Source organism: Pristis pectinata, chromosome 5, assembly GCF_009764475.1.
Source record: "Pristis pectinata isolate sPriPec2 chromosome 5, sPriPec2.1.pri, whole genome shotgun sequence".
Classification (NCBI taxonomy): domain Eukaryota; kingdom Metazoa; phylum Chordata; class Chondrichthyes; order Rhinopristiformes; family Pristidae; genus Pristis; species Pristis pectinata.
The window spans coordinates 98,292,880-98,313,586 of NC_067409.1; the positions used below are offsets into that span (position 1 = coordinate 98,292,880).

At 40.1% G+C, this 20,707-nt stretch overlaps 1 protein-coding gene across 3 annotated transcripts in view; it reads right to left on the bottom strand.

The window, feature by feature from the left end:
- Window positions 1-20,707, bottom strand: part of drosha (drosha ribonuclease III) — a 106,618-nt gene that overhangs the window by 56,741 nt on the left and 29,170 nt on the right. For all 3 annotated transcript variants that reach the window (XM_052016701.1, XM_052016702.1, XM_052016703.1), the window contains exons 15-16: window positions 7,116-7,215; window positions 3,283-3,390 (exon numbers count right to left, since the gene is read on the bottom strand). In XM_052016701.1, the coding sequence (XP_051872661.1) occupies window positions 3,283-3,390; window positions 7,116-7,215 (208 nt within the window). The remainder of the gene's footprint in view (window positions 1-3,282; window positions 3,391-7,115; window positions 7,216-20,707) is intronic.

The window sequence follows — 20,707 nt, forward strand, 5'->3', positions numbered from 1 at the left end:
TCTTTTTCCCAGGGTCGAAATGACTAATACTAGCAGGCATGCATTTAAGGTGAGAGGAGGAAACTTCTAGAGAGATATGCAGGGCAAGTTTTTTTTAAACACAGGGAGTGGTGGATGCCTGGAATGTGCTGCCAGGGGTGGTGGTGGAGATAGATACAATACAGGCATTTAAGAGGCTCTTAGATAGGCACATAAATATGCAGAGAATGGAGGGATATGGACCATGCGCAGGCAGAAGGTATTAGTATAACTAGGCATCATTAGCTTAATTAGACCAGCACAACATCATGATGTACTGTTCCATGTTCTAATTTCCTTTATACTTTTTCCTAATTCATTTATTTATCTTTCCTGGTGGATGGGGCTCAGAAATGACCATTATACTCCAGCTGAGGCCTGACCGGTGCACAATGATTTTCAAGCTCAATACTCTACAAACCTAAGCTCACCCGACACTCTGTATCCTAACACACACATGCATCATGCCATGCTTATTGATATACACTGGCTCCCAGCTGAGTACACCTCAAACATTATGATGCAACATTATTTCTTCCTCAAGATTGTTCCACTATTCAACAAGTTTTCAGCTGTTCTTAATGGTATCCAACTGCATTGACTCCATTTTTTTTATATGCTGTTGCCCAGTTGATATTAAATAGCTCGGGTTCAATTTTTGTCACATTCTGCAACTTGTAAGAGTCAATATTAAGAGGGTGGAGGACAGAGGGAGGAAAGCTGGCAAATGAAAACTGCTTCTGTTTCCTGCATAACAATTTCTACACTCGAAATACATTTGCTGTCAATAAACTGCTTTGGGGCTTATATAATTACAAGCCTTTCATTTTTCAAACCCATCCATCAAGCAACTGAGACCTTCAAGATTCAGTGGTCAGCTTCTGCTTTGTGCTGTTAAGGTGATCTCAGTTAAGGTGAGAACGATAGTGCAGCAACTATAATTAGTCCCCATGTTGCAAAGTACCAATTTGACCACAACTCTAAGACCATTACATCTACAGATCTGGGATCTAGCGACAAAGATGAGCTTAAACGAGAGTAACTTGCAAGTTGGCACAGCAATTACCAGCAAATCCACTTCTGTACTGTCATAAAAAGAAGGCCTTGACTGAACTATTTCAAAAGATTCACACCTTCGTCCTGGCTATTGCTTAAATAAAATTATACTGATCGATGTCTGGCTAATTTCATTGCAGTATAAGCAGTTATTTGGTTCACATCGTAATTCAGACAGTTCTGAGTGATTTTATCAATATCCCAATAATGTTAAGTCCTAATATAATAATTTGTGCATACTTATCCATATAACCTTCAAATGCATCCATACACAGACATAATTCAGTTTAATTAAGGATTTAAACTTATATAATATCAAAATAATTTTGTCAGAAAGACATCCTGATTGCATACCACTCTGTGCAAAAGAACACAATCTTCAACACAATAAGTAAGTGGGAGAGATTTGAAAATTTCAGTAAAACACCCAGCATTAACTTTAACCCAGATTTTAGGGTGGGAATAATGACAAAACTATCAAGGTTTGCCATGATTATCCTGTAAGACTGACAGGAACTACTGATTTCCCAAGCAAGTGCAGTTTAAAGCAGAAATCTCAACGTTACCATCAATGATTCAATGTTCCTGCACATGCAGTGCTGGTGACAGCTTTTTCCAATGCAATCAAGGAAAACCAATAGCATTGATGTGAATTTACAAGTCCTGCTTAGTCATGCAAGGTCTAAATGAGTTTTTAATGGTGTATGAAACCATTATTACTCTTCAGCAAGTTATCTTGCCTTAATTAAACTTATTTTATTTATGTGGACTGTAATTTCATCACTTAAATATTTCAAAATATTCAAATCATACATTGCAAATCTCTACAGCCCTCCAATGGAGGATAAGCTTTGTAGGAGAGTACATTATCGTTGCTGAGAATATCCACAATTTAAGAAACATGATCGAGGATCCTGCAGGACATTCCATACAAGTTAGTGACATAGATCATGAGAAACAGTATGGCTGTGTGTTCAGATCTGATCACAAATGACTTTGTGAAAGATAGGTCATGCCTTACTAATGCAGCTAAGTATTCTTATGCAGAAGTCAGTAACATGGGGAGCATCTACAAATATTGTCTATTGGGACTTTGAGGCAACATTTGATAAACTTGAAAAAAATAACATTAGCAAAAACTGAAAGAACATGGTGGCCAACGTTGTTCTCTCCTTTTTGATTCCGTTTTGCAACCGTAAACAAAGGAACTGGGCAGGTAATTGGTTGAAAATCTTCAGTGGTTTGGCAGATGGCATTAAGTAATGATCTCCGGAGAATTGTACAGGACTCTTAATCTTTCACGTATAGTTCAATCACATGAATGAAAGAACAGAGCTACAGGTAATGCTGTGAGAAGACCTAGTTAGCAAAAAGTAAAAAGACAGATTACGTAAGTGAGTTGAAGTGTAGCACATGGGATGTTCAGGGGACACGAAATCATCCAACACCAGAGAGTGAGCAAAAGAGAATCAGAATACTTTTCTCACTGTGACTAACAAGAAGCTGTGAAAGAGAAAGGTTGTAGATGCACATGCACATTAGTTACCAGAAGCAGATGCAAAAAGGTAGTCAAAAAGGAGAGAAGGGCATTAGCCCTGACCTCAAAAGGATTGAAGTGGTGCTTTAGTTGCAGAGGATCCCGCCAATGTTCGCATCAAGCTGCAGAAATTCACCAGCATTTGAAGAATATCAGGATAGAATGAAAATAATGAAGACACATTGCAGTAACTGTTTTATAAACAGGCTGAGTTCAGATTATTATCAGGGTCCTTAAAAATTCAAAAAGGAATTCAACATACGTGGCTGCACAGAAACTGGTGGAGGAATATAAAACAGGGAGGTATAACCTTCGGAGTAAAAGGAAGGAATTTTCCACAAAAGAGGCTGGTAGAAAATAAAATGGGCAGTCATTTGTTTCTCTGGTGGAAACTGAAAACCCAATTGCTTAAAAGATGGTTAATAAAAACTTTTAAGACAGATTCATTGATTTCTTGTATTTAAGGATACAAAGGTACTTGAAGCAACGGAGTCAAGATACATCAGCCTTGATCTAATGGAAGGGCAGAATAGGCTTCATGGTCTGATAATTTTCCAGCTTTCTTCTGGGAATTTTAATCATCTTAAATTAAAAGCATCATGCAAAGAGGAGAGATCCAGTGTCCGTAATGCTAAGTAAGCCACAATCACTTCTATTGGGGCAGTGCTTACCTGGCAGACATCAGAACGCAAACCAGTCCTCCAGAAACCTTGACTACTCAGTTCTACTGTCACCTCACGCCGCATGGTGTTCTTCTGTCGGATTTTCTGCAAGGCTTCCTGAAATTAAAATAAATAAAGGGATTTTTGGCATGCACAGAATTGGGTGGGGAACGTACTGATACCAAGATAACATGCCTTTCAGAATCCTAAACTGCATTTACAGGAAGCACTCACACTAACTCAGTTCACCCACTTCTAGCATGTTCACTGAGCTACAATGGTTCCCCATCCTGCTACACTTAAATTTAAAAATTCTCTTATTTCAAATCCTTTCATCGCTTCATCCCTCCCTTTCTCTGTAAACCACATCACTACAATCCCCCAGGAACTCTGCACAAATCCATTTCTGGATTATTATTTACCCCCAGTTTTAATCTGCCAGTGTTTGTACTTTCAGGTGCCTAGACTCTGGAATTTCCTCCTTAAACTTCTCTGCCTTGCTACACCTTTCTCCTTTACAGACACCTTAAAATATAAGAATTTGGCAAAACTTTAGGTTACCTCATCTAATAAGTTGCTCAAGGTCAAAGTATGCTACTGAGAACTGCCAAGGATGTTCCACCATGTTGATAGGGCAATATAAATAAAGGCTGATATTTCTGAAAGCAAATATGTTATTGCTTTTTCATATTGAACCCAACATTAAGACATTATTTGGACAATAGTCTATACCACAGAATAGACATAAAATCAAATCTAAATTAATAATCTTAAGTCAAATGGATCTGCAGGCTACATATTTTGAAGGAAAAAACTAGGCTTAGCACATTTTAAGTTGCACAGAAATTTTTCAGAAAGTTTTAATATTTTTAGTACCCACATTAAGTATCTTTGCAAACTTCATTCATCAATTATGACATTAATAATAAAACATTAAAACATAACCCCTTCAGAATTTTTTTTCAGATTAGGATACTCTGTGCGATACAAATTGCAATGCCACTTATTTTTGTGAATATAGTACCTCTGCATAAAATTTGAACAAACAACCTAGAGTGAATTTAAACTTGATAGCTTGTGCAAAAGATGTGCACTTTAGTTGCTAACTAGTCTGCAGGACAGTTGGGCTCCTACACTGTGCAAGTATTGGCAGTAATTAGCACTAAAGGTGCGCATTTTGAACACTGCTCCATCCAGGTGTTCTAAAGCTTGGACTCAAAGAATAACCAAGCTTGGAAATTTGTACAACACATGATTTAATATGCACTCAGTCTTTTAGTTCCCTATTCTCATCTATTCAAAATGATCTAATCTTGTCCCCTACCATTTGCTTGGAGATTCAGAGCATCTTGGTAGAAGTTCATTCGTCTGGTTAATGCACTAAAATGTTAAAGTGATCACTTCAGTAAACTAATGGCAAACAGACGATGTCAGGCACTGCAAAATTGCACTTTGGCAGAAACATAAAGCAGAGACTCCAAAACCAGTTTATTCTCTGTGAGGTTATATTAAGGTTCTCTGTAAATATTCTGGCTCTTTCAGCATGGATGAAGTCTAAAGAAATTACAGGACTGATAGATCCAAAATGACGTGAAATAAACGTGGTTAAAAAAATGATTTGAATTTTTTTGTTTTGAACTCCCCCAGTGTCTGGCAATAGTGCTTGGGCTATGCACAATATTTCTGCAAGTGCAATTAGATGCAATTGTTTTGCTGTCATCTCCTACACATTTAATTATTTGTTCAAACATAAAACAAGTGACAAATCCATTTTAGTCCCCTGTGAGCAGCCTGCATATTGCTTCCTTTCTAACAAGGTTTATGGTTTCTGTGACAGACAAAATATATTTTTCATTGCTTTCTAAGGATGAATATATTCAAGCAGAATTAAATAAACAGAGCCACCGATTATGATCAGACGCCTGTAATTCTCAAAGGGCTAGTATGTCAGCTGTTAATACAGCCTCCATGACTGGTAAGCCACTTCTGACCACTGCCTTTACTTCCTCAGCACTCACATCTTCCGTCTCCCTCCCAATCACATAAGAACGTAAGAAAAAGCAAAAGCAGACCATTTGGCCCCTCATGACTGTTCTGCCATTCAATGCATGGCTGATCTTTCATCTCCTCACCAATTTCCTGTATTAACCTCATATCTCTTGATTTCCTTAACATGTAAAAATCTATCAGCCCCTGCCTTGAACATAATGACTGAGCCTCTACAGCCCTCTTCAGGAGTTAATTCCAAAAACTGACTACCTTCTGAGTGAAGAAATTTCTTTTCATCTCAGTCTCAAATAGCTGCCCTTGTTTTAACAGTCTGATCCTTGGCTCTAGACATCTCAGCTACAGAAAAAAAAATCAAACTCCCCCTCTACCCTGTCAAGCCCAGTAAGATTTTTCGTGCATTTCAATAAGATCATACCTCATTCTTCTAAACTTTAGACTACGGGTCCAATCTGCTTAATTTCTTCTCCAGGATAAGCCTGCTGTTCCAGAAATCCATCTGGTGAACTTTCGTTGCAGTCCTCTATCACCAATATATCCACCTTGCGGACAATATTCCACATGCAGTTTCACCAGGGCCCTACACATGCAGAGCAAGTCTTGTGCTCAAATATCTTTGCAATTAAAGCCAACGTATTATTTGCCTTGCTAATTGCTTGCTGTATCTAATTGCGTGCTAATTGCTATATCTGCATGCTAACTTTTAGTAATTTGTGAACAAAGACATCCAGGTCCCTTTGGACACCAACACCTTTCAATCTCTCACCATTTAAAAAAATACTTTTTCTGCCTCACCCTTCTTGTGATGGTTTTTGAAAAACACACCCCCTAAAGGCAACAGCATTTGCATTATCAAGCTCCTAACTGATAATCTTTGAACTTCATGCTCTTCTGCAGCTGTCAATCACTCCACTGCTTTCAACTTTGCCTCCTTTGAAAACTTCATCCATCTGGTCATTCTGCTGGAAATCCTCGTCCGAGAACCCAAGGTTAAGCTTCCAGCTTTGCTTGGACGTAGACCATATGCAATGACATGAAGGCAATGGTAGAACTTATGCTCCAGCTAGTGATGTCTCCGGCCCTTGACTTCTTGTATTTGCTTTACAATAGTGCAACAGTACTCCCAATCAAAGGCACAGTAGTGTAGCAGTTAGCGTAATACTATTACAGTGCCAGCGACCCGGGTTCAATTCCGGCTGCTGTCTGTAAGGAGCTTGTATGTCCTCCCAGTGTCTGCGTGGGTTTCCTCTGGGTGCTCCAGTTTCCTCCCACATTCCAAAGACGTACGGGTTAGGAAGTTGTGGGCATGCTATGTTGGTGCCGGAAGCATGGTGATATTTGCGGGCTGCCCCCAGAACACTCTACGCAAAAAGTGCATTTCACTGTGTGTTTCGATGTACACGTGACTAATAAAGATATCTTATCTTATCAAGATCATTGCATTATACTTCTCTTCTGCTCTTTGCATCAACTTACAATGGCTTTACTTCATCAGTCTTCACTCATCTAAGCTCAAACAGGCCTTAGGAAGGCTTATTGACAAGAAAGCTGAAGCTACACAAAGGAAACACCACTGTCCTTAAGGCCCAAGGATTAACATCTATGGAATGAAGGAGGGAACCAGTAACCACAGCAATCTAATCTTAGTGACAGCAAGTTTTATATTGTTCAACAAACTTCTGACATTATCCTTTTACTATGAAGCAGAATCGTCATCATGAGATGGATACTTAAAATAAAAATGTAACACCTATTGTGCATATTATTGAATTTGAAGCCATACTTCTGCTGAGGTTAACCGGCATTAAGAGAAACTGAGAGAATGCACATCTCACCTCTCGCTGAGCCAGTTTCTGCTTATCCGCTTGCTTAACCTTTGGACTATTTGCTAGCAGATGCCGTAACTTAACATAACTTTTCCAAAGCTTCTGGTACCTGAGAGAAAAAAAATTCAACTTACTTTCAATCCTGCAAATCGTAATCCTTCTGCTAAACATAAATGAACTTCAATTTGAATGAATAAATTGATAACATACATCAAAAATTCAGCATCTTGGATTGAGTCAGAGACAGTAACCCATAAAACTAATGTCACCACATATGCTTACATGCTGAAAGCTGTTGCCCGGGTATCCAATACAGCAGCCAGGGCAAATGTGTTCACTATGTGCTGAAGATGCAGTGCCTGATTGTTGGTAAACTCAGAAAAATGGAAGTCCAAGACCAAGGCTTGAACCAGGTATCAGGCCATTTACATGCCTGAACTGTGTGTCCAACCTCTGTTTGCAGAAGTGGAATGCTTTGAACACTGTCAATGCTAATCTAGCTGCATTCAGGACAACTGCCCTGCAGGTGTAACCTGAGCACCAGCCTCGAAGGGGTCCAGTGAAGGCTGCCAGCAAATGTGGTAAATAATGGGAGACACAAGAGACTGCAGATGCTGGAGTCGTAACAACAATCTGTTGGAAAAATTCAGTGTGGTCGAGCAGAATCTGTGGGAGGAAAGGAATTGTCGACGTTTCGGGTCGAAACCCCACATGAGGACTGCACCTGAAACGTCAACAATTCCATTCCTCCCACAGATGCTACTCGACCACTGCGTTCTTCCAGCAGATTGTTTGTTGCTGTGGTAAATAATGGTTATGTTGGACAGGAAAGGAGAAACTTGCTAACGTAGAATTAAGGTCTTCTACATTATTTAGGGGTTTGATAAGAATAGGCAAAGATCCCCTGAGAGAGGCAGATTTTCATGAAGTCCTTGATTTTCAGAAGAAGATGAGGGAAAAAATTTATGCCATGTTCGGCAATCAAATTTCTTCAACAGTATTTCCACTTGTGGGAGAAAGCAAAACCAGAGGTCCTCAATATAAGATGCTCAACAAGAAATCAAAAGAAAGAATTCAGGAGCAGCGTCTTCTTCCAGAACACAGTCAGATTGTGGAACTCACCACCTTAGCAAATAGTTGAGGCAGACAGTATGGCTGCTTGTTAGAAGTTAGATCAACAGAAGAGGGGGATGGGAATAGACGTTGGAAAGACTCACAGAAAGGAAAGGTGGCAGGAGAATTGAATGGAGAATAAACCATAGCATAGATATGTTGGATCGAATACAATGACCAGAAGGTACAGCAGATGTCGAGAAGGAGCTTACTACAGCAACAGGGGATTGGCACTAAATCCTTGCCAGCAGAAACCACATCATATGAAAGAAAAATGGCCCATACCTTCTCTCCAAATCTAATCACATTTACAAAGCACATGGATCAGCCCATAGCTCATTAAGCAACAGATCAAGAGCTGGGAAATGGGATAAGCATAAACAACTCTTGCAATGGCTGACATGAAAGCGATGGGCTGAATGGTATACATTTCTATGATTCCAGCTCAATGGCAGGTTCCTACTGCACCCAATCTGGAAATCACTCAATGTCAGGCACACAAAACGGAAAATTGTTTCTGTAACCCAACTACAAATTCCTCCAGCTTTACAAGAAAAATACTTGTTGGCATTTAAGAATGATCAGAACCATGTTATAAGATTATAAATGCATAGTTACATATTTCAAATGAGCACCCTCTTCCTAGCACAGGACAGTCAGTGTTTTGTTTCAAGCAAGGCTATAAATTTAATAACTATAAAATAAGCAGCAAACATTAAGGTTAGTTTCAACCTGAACAGTTCTATTTAGAATCTGTCTGTGGCTGTTGCATCAGTAAAGCAGAAATTTTAGGAATTTCTCCCTTGTTAATATAGTCCGTTGGGGTTGAGCAAAAAAAAATCTGCTGGAGGAACTTTGTGGGTCAGGCAGCATCTATGGAGGTAAAGGGATAGTCAACATCTTGGGTCGAGACCCTGTATCAGTCCTGATTAAGGTTCTGATCCAAAACAGTGACTATCCCTTTGCCTCCACAGATACTACCTGACCTGCAGAGTTCCTCCAGCAGATTGTTTTTTGCACCAGATCCCAGCATCTGCAGTCTCTGGTGGATCCCTTGAGGTTGAGGATGGCTTGCATCCATTCTACTTCTGTGGGTTCCAAGGTGGCTGACGGGGTCAACTTGCAACCTGCAGACTCTACCACAGGTAGGGCAGGAGGTGACTGTCAAGGTGGCGGGTGTGTTTGTGAGATGGTGTGTTCCTTCCATTGTTTATATAGTGTGTACTCCCAATGAATGGACTTAAGGATCTCAATGTTATCTTTTGAGCAGTCATGAGCCAAGGACTCTCACGAGTTGGTGGAGATGTTAGATTTTTTCCAAAGGCTTTGCGAATACACCCTTAAATTTTTTTCTTCTTCTGTTCATCTGGTAATCTCTTGTGTCTGGTAGACCATGAGCTTCATGCTGGGTTTGCTACCTTGATCATCATCCTTCATATGCTAAACTTTATGCACCATTATTTCTTGCAGTTTTTGAAACTGCAATACCCTGAAGCTACAATCAGATTCATTCTTCCAAATTCCAGGTATACTTTTCACCTATAATTGTACCTTCAATCAACCTTCAGGCAAGTTACAGAGAAGTATTCCAGAGAGGGATCTCACAATTTCCATAATAGCATGGCAGCTGCAACAAGATTACATTCACAATAATGTAGCGCCACTAATGACCTACAAATTCTGTTTCACCTCCATATCTAGTTCAATTCTAAAAGCAACCATTGAAACCAAAATCTACAGAGAATTTAATGCAAACCTTTTTTTTTGTAGGACACATTCAGCTATCAGTGGGGAGCACTTCATGGATATATTAGTTTGACCTCTTTCCAGAAGTTAAAACTGCACATGAATTACAGTGTATATTGCTATATTTACACAGCACACTGAACAAAAAATATAGGCTTGGCTGCGGTACAAGTGGCAGCACCCAAATATTTGACTTGGAAGGCTGCTGGTTCAAGTTCCACCCCAGAGAATTGAGTACAAAATTCCATGCGGACACACCAATGCAATACCATGGAAGCACAATCTTTCAATGTATATGCTAAAACAAGGCCTCCATCTGCTCTCTCAGGTGGACATAAATGGTTTATCTCGAAGAAAGGAATGAAGTTCTCCCCAGCATTGTGGCCAATAATTATCCCTCCATCAATATCACGAAAGCAGATAATCTAGTCATCATCTAATTGTTGTGTTTGGAAAAAACAGACTCTACACAAGCCGGCTGCTGTACTTCCTTCAGTTCAGCACTGCTATGCTTCAGTGAGAGGCTTTGGAAAACTCCAAAAGGAATTGAAATACAAAATATTTCTTTTACTCCTCAAATGTGAACACAAGAGCATGTCAGCACCTGAACTAACTGGTTTTTCATTAACTTATTTTGGGTTCACTGCTAAAAAACATCCTAGCTTCAGTGTACTTCCTGTCAACACTCAATGACTGGAAAAACTAATGTGCTCTCCAATTAATACAAGAATGACACACTTTTGTTGTTTGAGTGTAAAGAAATACTGGCTTAATTCAGCAATGTGTTTACTTAAATTAACTGTTGGACCAAAGGGCCTTTTTCCATGCTGTATGACTCTAACTGAGAACTAGGAAAAGGAGGAAAACTAGCTGCAATCCAACAGCATCCAGGAATGAATATTTCCCCTTCTTATCTCAGGAAAATGATGCATTTACTTATCCAGAGTCTGTACCTAGTGGTCAATGAGCTTAACTGAAAAGCGAGTGCTTTCTTGAAACTGGTTGACCAGAAAGTGGCTGCGGTTGCAGAAGCTGCTGATGTATTTAAAGTCTGCCACTCGTCTTATCAAGGTGCAAATAAATAGATTTCACTGATTTCAAAAGATTCAATGAATATGGAGGTCAGGCAGAAAAGACGGTGATAGACCAGAACATCTGACCTACCAATCACTTGTTGCAGGGCAGGCACGCGGTGTAGCAGTTAGCACAACACTATTACAGCGCCAGCGACCCGGGGTTCAATTCCGGCCTCTGTCTGTAAGGAGTTTGTACGTTCTCCCCATGTCTGCATGGGTTTCCTCCGGGTGCTACAGTTTCCTCCCACATTCCAAAGACATACAGATTAGGAGCTGTGGGCATACTTTGTTGGCGCTGGAAGCGTGACGACACTTGCGAGCTGCCCCAAGAACATTCTATGCAAAAGATGCATTTGTTTCAATGTACATGTGACTAATAAAGAAACCTTATTTTATCTTGTAAATGCTTGAACCAGTCAGGTGGTGGTCAGATTGACATGTAGAATACCAAACCCGCCTGCTGATGGAGGCATCCCTAAGTTCTTCACTGTGAGGCAGGATCCCCTGACCTTTCATTGACAGGTGGGCCCCAACATTCAACAGTCCAGTTGCATCAAGATTTCTCCAACTGAATGGAAGGAGGCCCTTAGCTGAGTGAAACCCAGGAAAGAACCAGGCCCCTGGCTCAGACCAGTACTCTAAGGTCAATGGAAGACTGAGTGAATTTGATGAACCTTCCTATTTAACTGCCCAACAAGATGCAGGTATTTTGGGCAATCAATTCAATGGAGTCAAAAGTTTGTCATTTTGTTTTAAACAATGGAATAAGCTTAAGGAGCAGCATGGCCCACACCTGCTTCTATTTCTTACATTTTTAGTAGCTAGAATTCAAAAAGCATTTTTAAACTTTTAAGGAGTAATTTTAATGGGTAATTGATTTATTAAATTTGAAATTTGAAATTTTATTTACAGTGTGGTAACAGGCCCTTCCGGCCCAATGAGTCCACATCGCCCATTTTAAACCCAAATTAACCTACCCGTACGTCTTTGGAATGTGGGAAGAAACCGGAGCACCCGGAGAAAACCCACACAGACACAGGAGAACGTACAAACTCCTTACAGACAGCGACGGGAATCGAACCCCGATCGCTGGCACTGTAATAGCGTCGCGCTAACCGCTACACTATTATTATCACACACATCGAGGTACAGTGAAAATCTTTGTTTTTGAATGCCATCCGTACAGATCATTTCATCACATCAGTACATTGAAGTAGTACAAGGGGAAAGCAATAAAGAAATGCAGAATAAAGCATCACAGTTACAGAGAAAGTGCAGTGCAAGCAGACAATAAGGTGCCAGGCCACGATGAGGTAGATTGTGAGGTCAAGAATCCATCTTACCGTACAAGGAGACTGTTCAATAATTTTATAACAGTGGGATGGAAGCTGTCCTTCAGCCTGGTAGTACATGCTTTCAGGCTTTTGTATCTTCTGCCCAATGGGAGAGGGGGGGAGAAGAGAGAATATCTGGGATGGGAGGGGTCTTTGATTATGCTGGCTGATTTACCGAGGCAGTGAGAAGTAATGAATTTTAAAACCTTGTTTTGAAATTCTTGTGAAGGAATTACAAAATACATACATAAAATACATGTTTTTTTTAAAAGGACCGTCTATTTTGTTAAGCAATAATTAGTACACCAAAAAGATATTGACAAATCTGACCAGTGCAGTGGAAAGTAATAAAAAAAGTTATTTTACATGATTAGTAATGACTACTTTGTGCAAAAACTGCAATTAGAAAATTATACAGAGAAATAATTAGAGCAAGTATTTCAGATGAAATTACAACCAGTGAGAAAGTGAAACAAAATGATTCATTGAATTACAACATATGATAAATAAGAATTCTGTCAAAAGTAATAGCCTGTATTTTACAGTATTAATGACACTGAAACTATTGCCATTGCCTTGATCAGTCCATGAAGCTGGCAGCAACTGAGATACATGCCTGTACATAGTTTAACATGGAAGTTCAGAGATGCCATCAACTTATAAAGTCTCTCCTCCCCCAGATCTGAGGGAAATATCACATGAACTGATACAAATTTAATCCTTTTAGACACTGGTACACTACAAAGTATCTTATGTTTTATTATGTGAAGTCGGTGGTCTTTATGATGCACTAACTTATTGCTTAGCAAAATGGATGGTCTTAAAAAAAATTCATATACATATTTTAAATATGTATTTTGTAATTCCCTCACATAAAAATTTCAAAATAAAGTTTTAAAATTTATTTCTCTTTAAAAATGTTTTTCAACTTGTTGTGAATTTTCTAATCTTTATTTAATCCCCCAGATGACGTTTAAAGAGCTCAATAAAATTTGTGTTTTTTTGCTTTCTTCAATATGGTCAAGTCCTCAGCCAATTTGATGAGATCCCATCTGCTAGATGCCAAGAAACCCCTTGAGCCACATCAATGTTAGAAGTGGTGAAGGTTTCCTTCGGTCTGCTTTGTTGTAGAAAGTATTCAAGGTTAGTGGTAAGTATCGTTACTTCATCAACGATTGCAAATTCTGGGCTACTTTTATTTCCCATGAAATCCTCCAATTATTCATTACCCTTTCTCCGAACTTGCACTGTGATAGGGTTGCCAATGCTGAACTGCTGCATAAGTTTGGTAATTTCAGTTTATCTACAATATCAATCTAATAGGAGAACAAGGTATATCTGCAGCAACTGCACGAAGAGGAATGAAATACCTTCTGCATAAACTGGCTGCACTGTCATGCCACCAAGTTTGCACTAAGCAATTAGACAAGAAGCCACAAAGGTTTTATGATTCAAAGGTTGCAAGGGACTTTGTACAAAGCATTTAGGCAATGTTGACAAGTGAAAGTGTCAGCAGCAAGGTCTAGCCAGGCTATCAGGATACAAAGCAGCAAGTTAAGATTTTGATTAGCAGCAGCAGGGAAATGGGTAACTGGGAAATACAAGCTCAATTCACAATGATTAATGGCAGATTGTCAAGGAGCAGAGGGAGGGAGAAGAACAGCAAGATCCAGATACAATCCACAAAATGCAAAAGGAGACAGAAAGATGAGAACTAATTATATCAAAATACTCCTCATCTAGCCAAGTTACATAGACTTTGAACAAGGGAGTTCCAGATTCTTTAGAGCACTCCACTTATGGGAGGTATACTCCTGCATAAAATTTATACATGCATAGCAGTATAGCATGTATCTGACTCTAAGATTCATTTAAATCTGCAATGCAAGTAGACCACAGTAATACACAATGCCATGAATTGGGTAAACTGGTATTCAAATATCCCTCAACCTGCCAAGTTTACCAATCTAACTAATTGTAAGGAAAGAATTAAATTTTCCAGAAGTCATATTTGATTCCTCCTTGGTATGTGCAAGAATGTGTAACACAAAATGGTGGTTGTAAGACAAAATGGTGTCAGCTTGGAATATGGTAAAGTTTTGAGAATGTACAGAAGTACATAGCCTTGAGATTAGATAATGGTGAAAACATGTTCTTCTGTAAAACATGCACGGCAGTGTAGCAGTTAGCATAACGCTATTACAGTGCCAGTGATGCGGGTTCAATTCCCACCACTGTCTGTAAGGAGCTTGTACATTCTCCCCATGTCTGCATGGGTTTCCTCCCACCTTCCAAAGGTGTACAGGTTAGGAGCTGTGGGCATGCTATGCTGGCGCCGAAAGAGTGACGACGTCACAGGCTGCCCCCAGCACATTCTCAGAAACGCAAGAAGATGCATTTCACTGTGTTTCGATGTACATGTAACTAATAAATAAATATCTACATCTAAATCTAAGTTATGTGCCTTGGCCGAAGGCCATGAGGGATAAGAATGAATAAAAAAGTACCAGGATAGAGGTTTTGAAGGGTATAAAAAGGGGCTACTCCTTTATACAAGAGGGAATTTCGGCTTGGGTTGGAGCCGCGACTGGTGCCAACTGGTTGCGATGCAGACCTAAGGAACAGACTGACACAAGGCAGAGAGAGGGCTGCAGAAGAGGCTGCCGGACACCTGGGGTTCCCTCCGGCATTGTATCAGATTGGTTGATGTATTCTTTTTCCCTTCTGCATTTTATTAAGTGTTCTTCTTTCTTTCTACATCTTATTCTTTACATAATTCTAATAGTTTTTATAATCGTTAACACATGTATAGTATCTCCTTTGTTTGCGAATACCTCTTGCTGCTGAATCAGGAAGGAGCAAGGAACGAATTTTAAAATATTTCCGTTACACAAATTTTGAAGATTTTTCTAGCTGGTTTTATTTGCTTTATACAGCGACTTCTTTATGACCTTGTTGGACTAAACAGAAAAAAAAGCAGTAGCAGATCCTTCAGCCACTCAAGCCTGTGCAACTGCTTCATAAGTTCCTGACTGATTTATATAACTTATATAAATGATTTGGATGTGAACGTACAAGGCATGGTTAGGAGGTTTGCGGATGATACTAAAATAGGTGGTGTTGTAGACAGTGTCAAAGGTTATGAAAATTACGGGGGATCTTGATCAGCTGGGTGGGCTAAGGATTGGCAAATGGCTTTCAATCCAGATAAGTGTGAGATGTTGCATTTTGGGAGATCAAACCAGGATAGGATTTGTACAGCGAATGTATAATAATTGTAAGGAGTGTTATGGAACAGAGGGACCTTGGAGTGCAAATGCCTAGTTCACTGAAAGCAACATCACAGGTAAATAGGATGGTAAAGGTGGCGTTTGACATGCTGGCTTTCATCAGTCAGGGCATTGAGTACAGGAGTTGGGAAGTTATGCTGCAGTTACATAAGATGTTGGTGAGGCCGCACCTGGAGTACTGTGAACAGTTTTGGTCACCCCGTTATAGGAAAAATGTTACTAAACTAGAAAGAGTGCAGAAGAGATTTACCAGGATGTTGCCTGGACTTGGGGGCCTGAGTTACAAGGAGACGTTGCAGAGACTCAGACTTTATTCCCTGGAATGCAGGAGATTGAGGGGTGACCTGATAGAGGTATAGAAGATCATGAGGGGCACAGTCAGGGTCAAAGTACATAGTCTTTTTCCAAGGGAGCTAGTGCTAAAAACAAGAGGACATAGGTTTAAGATCAGAGGCAAGAGATTTTAAAAGGATATCAGGGGCAGCTTCTTCACACAAAGGGTGGTATTTGGAATGAGCTGCCAGAAATAATGGTTGAGTCGGTCACATTAGCAACATTTAAAAGCCATGTAGATGAGTACATGGATAGGAGAGGTTTAGAGGGCTCTGGGCCAAACACGGGCAGATGGGACTAGCTCACTGGACAACAAAGTTGGCATGGAGGAGTTGGGCCAAAGAGCCTTTTCCATGCTGTATGACTCTGACTCCATGATCCTGTGCCTTGAGTGATCCCTGCAATCCTTGCTTCCCACAGTCCCCAATATCATTCGCTGATCTCATCCTTCAATACATTCAATGACTAAGATAGAGAATTTCGAAGATTTACCACTCTCTGAATAAAAACATCTTCTCATCTCAGTGGCTAATGCCTTAAGACCTGTTTCCTCAGATGCCTGAGGAAACAGCCTCTCGGTATCTACTGTCTCCCTTCTTGGAGGCTTGCAAGTCTTGCTGAGATTTGCTCACTTTCCTCCTTTTCCACATTCAAAAGTTGGTTGGAGGTAGCACCTAAGTCTAAAAAGCCAGGAATATTAAAATGGCTTTTGGTGTGGCGCTCCTGTTCTCTGGATTTGATCACACGTTCTGCCACTTTTACATTTTGTTTTAAACTAGCACATGCACAAAAGAAGCACGCAGCAAGATCAGGCTCCATCGAATTTATTCCGTCCAGCTTTTCTCCCAACACCGCACACCCCCCACCCACCCCCAACACATGTAAACCTCGAGAAAAAAAATGGTGTCAACTAGAACCGTCCTCCGAAAGGTATTGGACTAAATCTCCAAAACTTTTAATCACCTATCACCCTTACACAGGTCTTCCCTGGGTTACAAACTTGGGGCTTTTTCACACTCCGTACATACAAAAGAGCATTTGGTTGACTGACGGGATGGATGGGGGTGGATTTGCTGGCTGCTGTGGGGCTACAGGCATCTTCTGCTGGGCGGGAGTAGGGCATTTCTACGCGCCGTCTTTTCCCACCTCCCCGCCCCACCAAGCTGCAATAATCAGGAACCGGGTCAAGCGGAGAAGAGTTGGGACCCTTCCCGTGCCTGCTCACTCACCCGTCACAGCTGTTTCTGTGATCCTCTCCCACACTCTGTTTTTCTTCACGTCCGACTTACAAACAGTTCAAATTATGAACAAGTTCTCAGGAACAGAACCCCGTGGCAACCTGGGGACTGCCTGTACCATAAACATTAGTATTCACTCATTAAGTTGCTCCTTGAAATTGCTTTCCTTAGAAATCGTAAAAGAAGTTAACCTGATGTTTATTTTAAACATCACTCCTTTATTAAAATGACAAAGAAACTTCATGAGTTGGGTATCAAACACTTACATTCACACTTCACTGGCTCCAGACTTACTCCAGTTAAAGATTTGCAAGATTTTTATCCCTGTTTACAAAAGGGATTTTTTTCTTCAGTTATGTAAACAGATTTACTAAAATTCAAAAGACTGTGGTTGTTGAGAGTCAACTGAAATTTTAAAGGCTTGAGATTGATAGGTCTTCGACTGGTAAGAGGTTCAGAGAGGGTGGTGGGTGTGATGATCAAATGGAGTGGAGACAGAGATCACACAAGATTGGAAAGGACGAACTGCCTCACTGGAACTGAATGCCCCCCACATTGCCTCCACCGTCAGCTATGAATTTGGGTGCAGTGGTCAACAACTTGAGGATTTCCCACCAATTCATGTTCATGGATAACACATAATCCCACCCAAACTGCCATCCAAATTCCCAGATGCAGATAGTTGAAGTCATACACACTGAAACCAGGACATGAGCTTGCAACGAGAAAGACCTTTAAAGTTTCCCCAGCACACTCTTATATTGGAAATCCTACTGCTCATGATGTATATCATCACAATTCAGTCCTCACTACATCTCTGTCCAAAAGAAATGTGAGGAGTGGAAGAGACCGGGAGCCAGTTTTTGGTGCCATTCATTCCATTCTTGCAATGCATTGAAGTTGAGGGCAGAGGGTGGTGAAGGAGAAGAGGTAAAAAGGGTCCAGACAAGAGGCTGGGCCAATGCGACTTTCCAAACAGGCAAATGGAGACAATTAACTAGAAGTCAGGCACAGGAGTAAATTTTGGGACTCGTTCAGTGACAGACATAATAAAGCAATCCTTGACTGTTCTTCCCTCACGTGGATTCGCCTAACCAGCCAATCTACGCAGATACATCAAGGAGAAACACCAGTGCTCTTGAAAGAGTGCTATTCCAACTCCCAAAGAAATACGGCAGCCTGCTGCCCATTCTTATTCACCTCCCTCCCAACTCCATGCTCCACTTCACTTCCAGTCTATTCTGTCAGATGGCTGGGAGTAGGCTCTGGCAATTATAGACAGTCCAATGACATCCTGGGCTCCCCTTCCCCAGACCTGGCCCCTTGATGAATTCTCACACCTGCTAGTTTTGGGAGGAGGTAACAAATAAGGTTTGGTCATTGAAGTCTCATGGGCTTTGCACTCTGAGGATGCAACCCATCTGCCTCATCCAGCTCCCGTCTCCCATTCCTTAGTTCCTCTTGCTCATTAAAATATAGTTCTATTACTTTAATACCAATTATTGTTTTTGCCATCCTTTTTCATATAAATACAGCTTGCTCACTTTATTTGTAATGATCTAGCTTGGTTGATTAAATTTCTCTTTTACTCTTTGGATTCCCTGCACACAAGGAAAAAGCCAAGAAGGACCTGTCATTTTCCATCAATTCTCTTCTTTCTGCAAGACGTAATGGTTGTTTTCCAGCAGTTTGGAATGGAAACCTCAGTGGTAGGTCAACATCATGAACTTCAGTGCATCAGATTGAAAACATCACCCCACTTGAGATGCATCCTTGACTTCTCTATCTGCATGATTTCCTTCAGCCTTAAATCCCTTGGAGATCTCTGTGCCTTAATTCCGGATTTTTGGGTCCTAACCACTGAAATTCTTTCCCAAAGCCTCCCAGAATCTCTCTTGTCCCTCTTTAAGGCTGATCTCCCTTTTAATAAATTGTTCAGTAGCTTGATATCAATTTTTGTTTGACAAAATTTCTGTGAAATCTCTTGGGCTAATTTTCCAAGTAAGTACATGCTGTTTTTGCAATGTTAACTTTGCAACTTCCAAGAAAATGAACTACAAGTTCCAAAACATGAACTAGCTCATTACCAAGTTTTGACTTTCAGTAAACAGAGGATAAAATATACCTTATAATGCTCATTTGGAACAGTCATCTAACCTCTCTCTTTTACTCTGAGTGTATTTGTTAATTAGATAATCAATTACTAAAGGGAACAGAAAATTAATACCTTAATACCTCATGTTTTTGAATACAACTTGGTGGTAATTAGGTGGGAACAAGATTATTTACACTGCAGAAAATAACAAATGGGAGTGGATTGCAAAGATGAAGTCCAATTGCACGGTGAAGTGGGTGGGTGGGTTAGGAAATGAGGCAGTGGGTTTCAAATCACACTATAAATTACCATAGTGAATTACAAACAGGTTTTAATTATCTAAATATTAACACTGAGTTCACTGCAAATTGCCCAACATAAAGATGCTCTTCAGGCTTTCTAAAACACTGCCGCCACCTTTGGGTGAAGTAACAAAACTACCAAGTGGCACTTTTGAAAGTGCATTACAATTAACAAAAAAGTCATTCTGTATATGTAAAGCCTATCTAAACTTCATCCAACATGTATTATCTTAAACCAACTGCAAACTCTTTTTAGAAATATCACAGGAAATATTTATCAAACTGTGAATCACCACAAAGAGGCTTGCATTACTTCCCTGCTGGCAGACATGGTTAACAGGATTTTAAAAATATATTGTGATTCAACAACACATTAGAAAACATAAACAAATTAATGATTTGTTAAGCCCTTCTGTGTTTTTGTTACTTTAAAAAAATAGAAATATGTTGCTCAATTTTCTACTGACAGTCAAACAATATCTTTTGTTTTAAAATGTGTTTTCACACAAAGAACAGTTGGTGGGCACTGTGCAGAGAACATTTATAAACTGCTTTGATTGTGATATTATCTGAAGAGACACTTCCCTACTTGGTGCATTGACCCATTATGACTAAGTAGGGTCTGAGTCAAATGAGCACAAACACTCAAGGTAAATTAGCTATGAGAAGCTTTTTTCTCCTCGAGTCCAAACTAAGAAGGGTAGAATTTTTTTTGAAAATTAAATTACTCAATGGCACGTAGATTGTTAGCTCTTGCACACAATATTTTAGTTGTAAGAGGAAAGAGGGTTAGAGAGATTTAGTAAGGATTTTCCAAAGCATAGCAGTGAGCCTACTGAGAGCACAGCCACCAATGGCTGAATGATTAAAATGGGATGAAACAGCAACTGGTAGAGCTCCAAGATCTTGAAGGGATATAGGGCTGGAGGAGGTTATGGAGTTATAGAGGAGCAAGGCCATAGGAGGATTTGAAAACAAAGATAAGAATTGTGAAGTCGAGATGTTACTAGATCTGGAACTTTTGCACATCAATAAACAGAGTGGATTATGCCAGTGAGGGTGCATGCAGAAGTG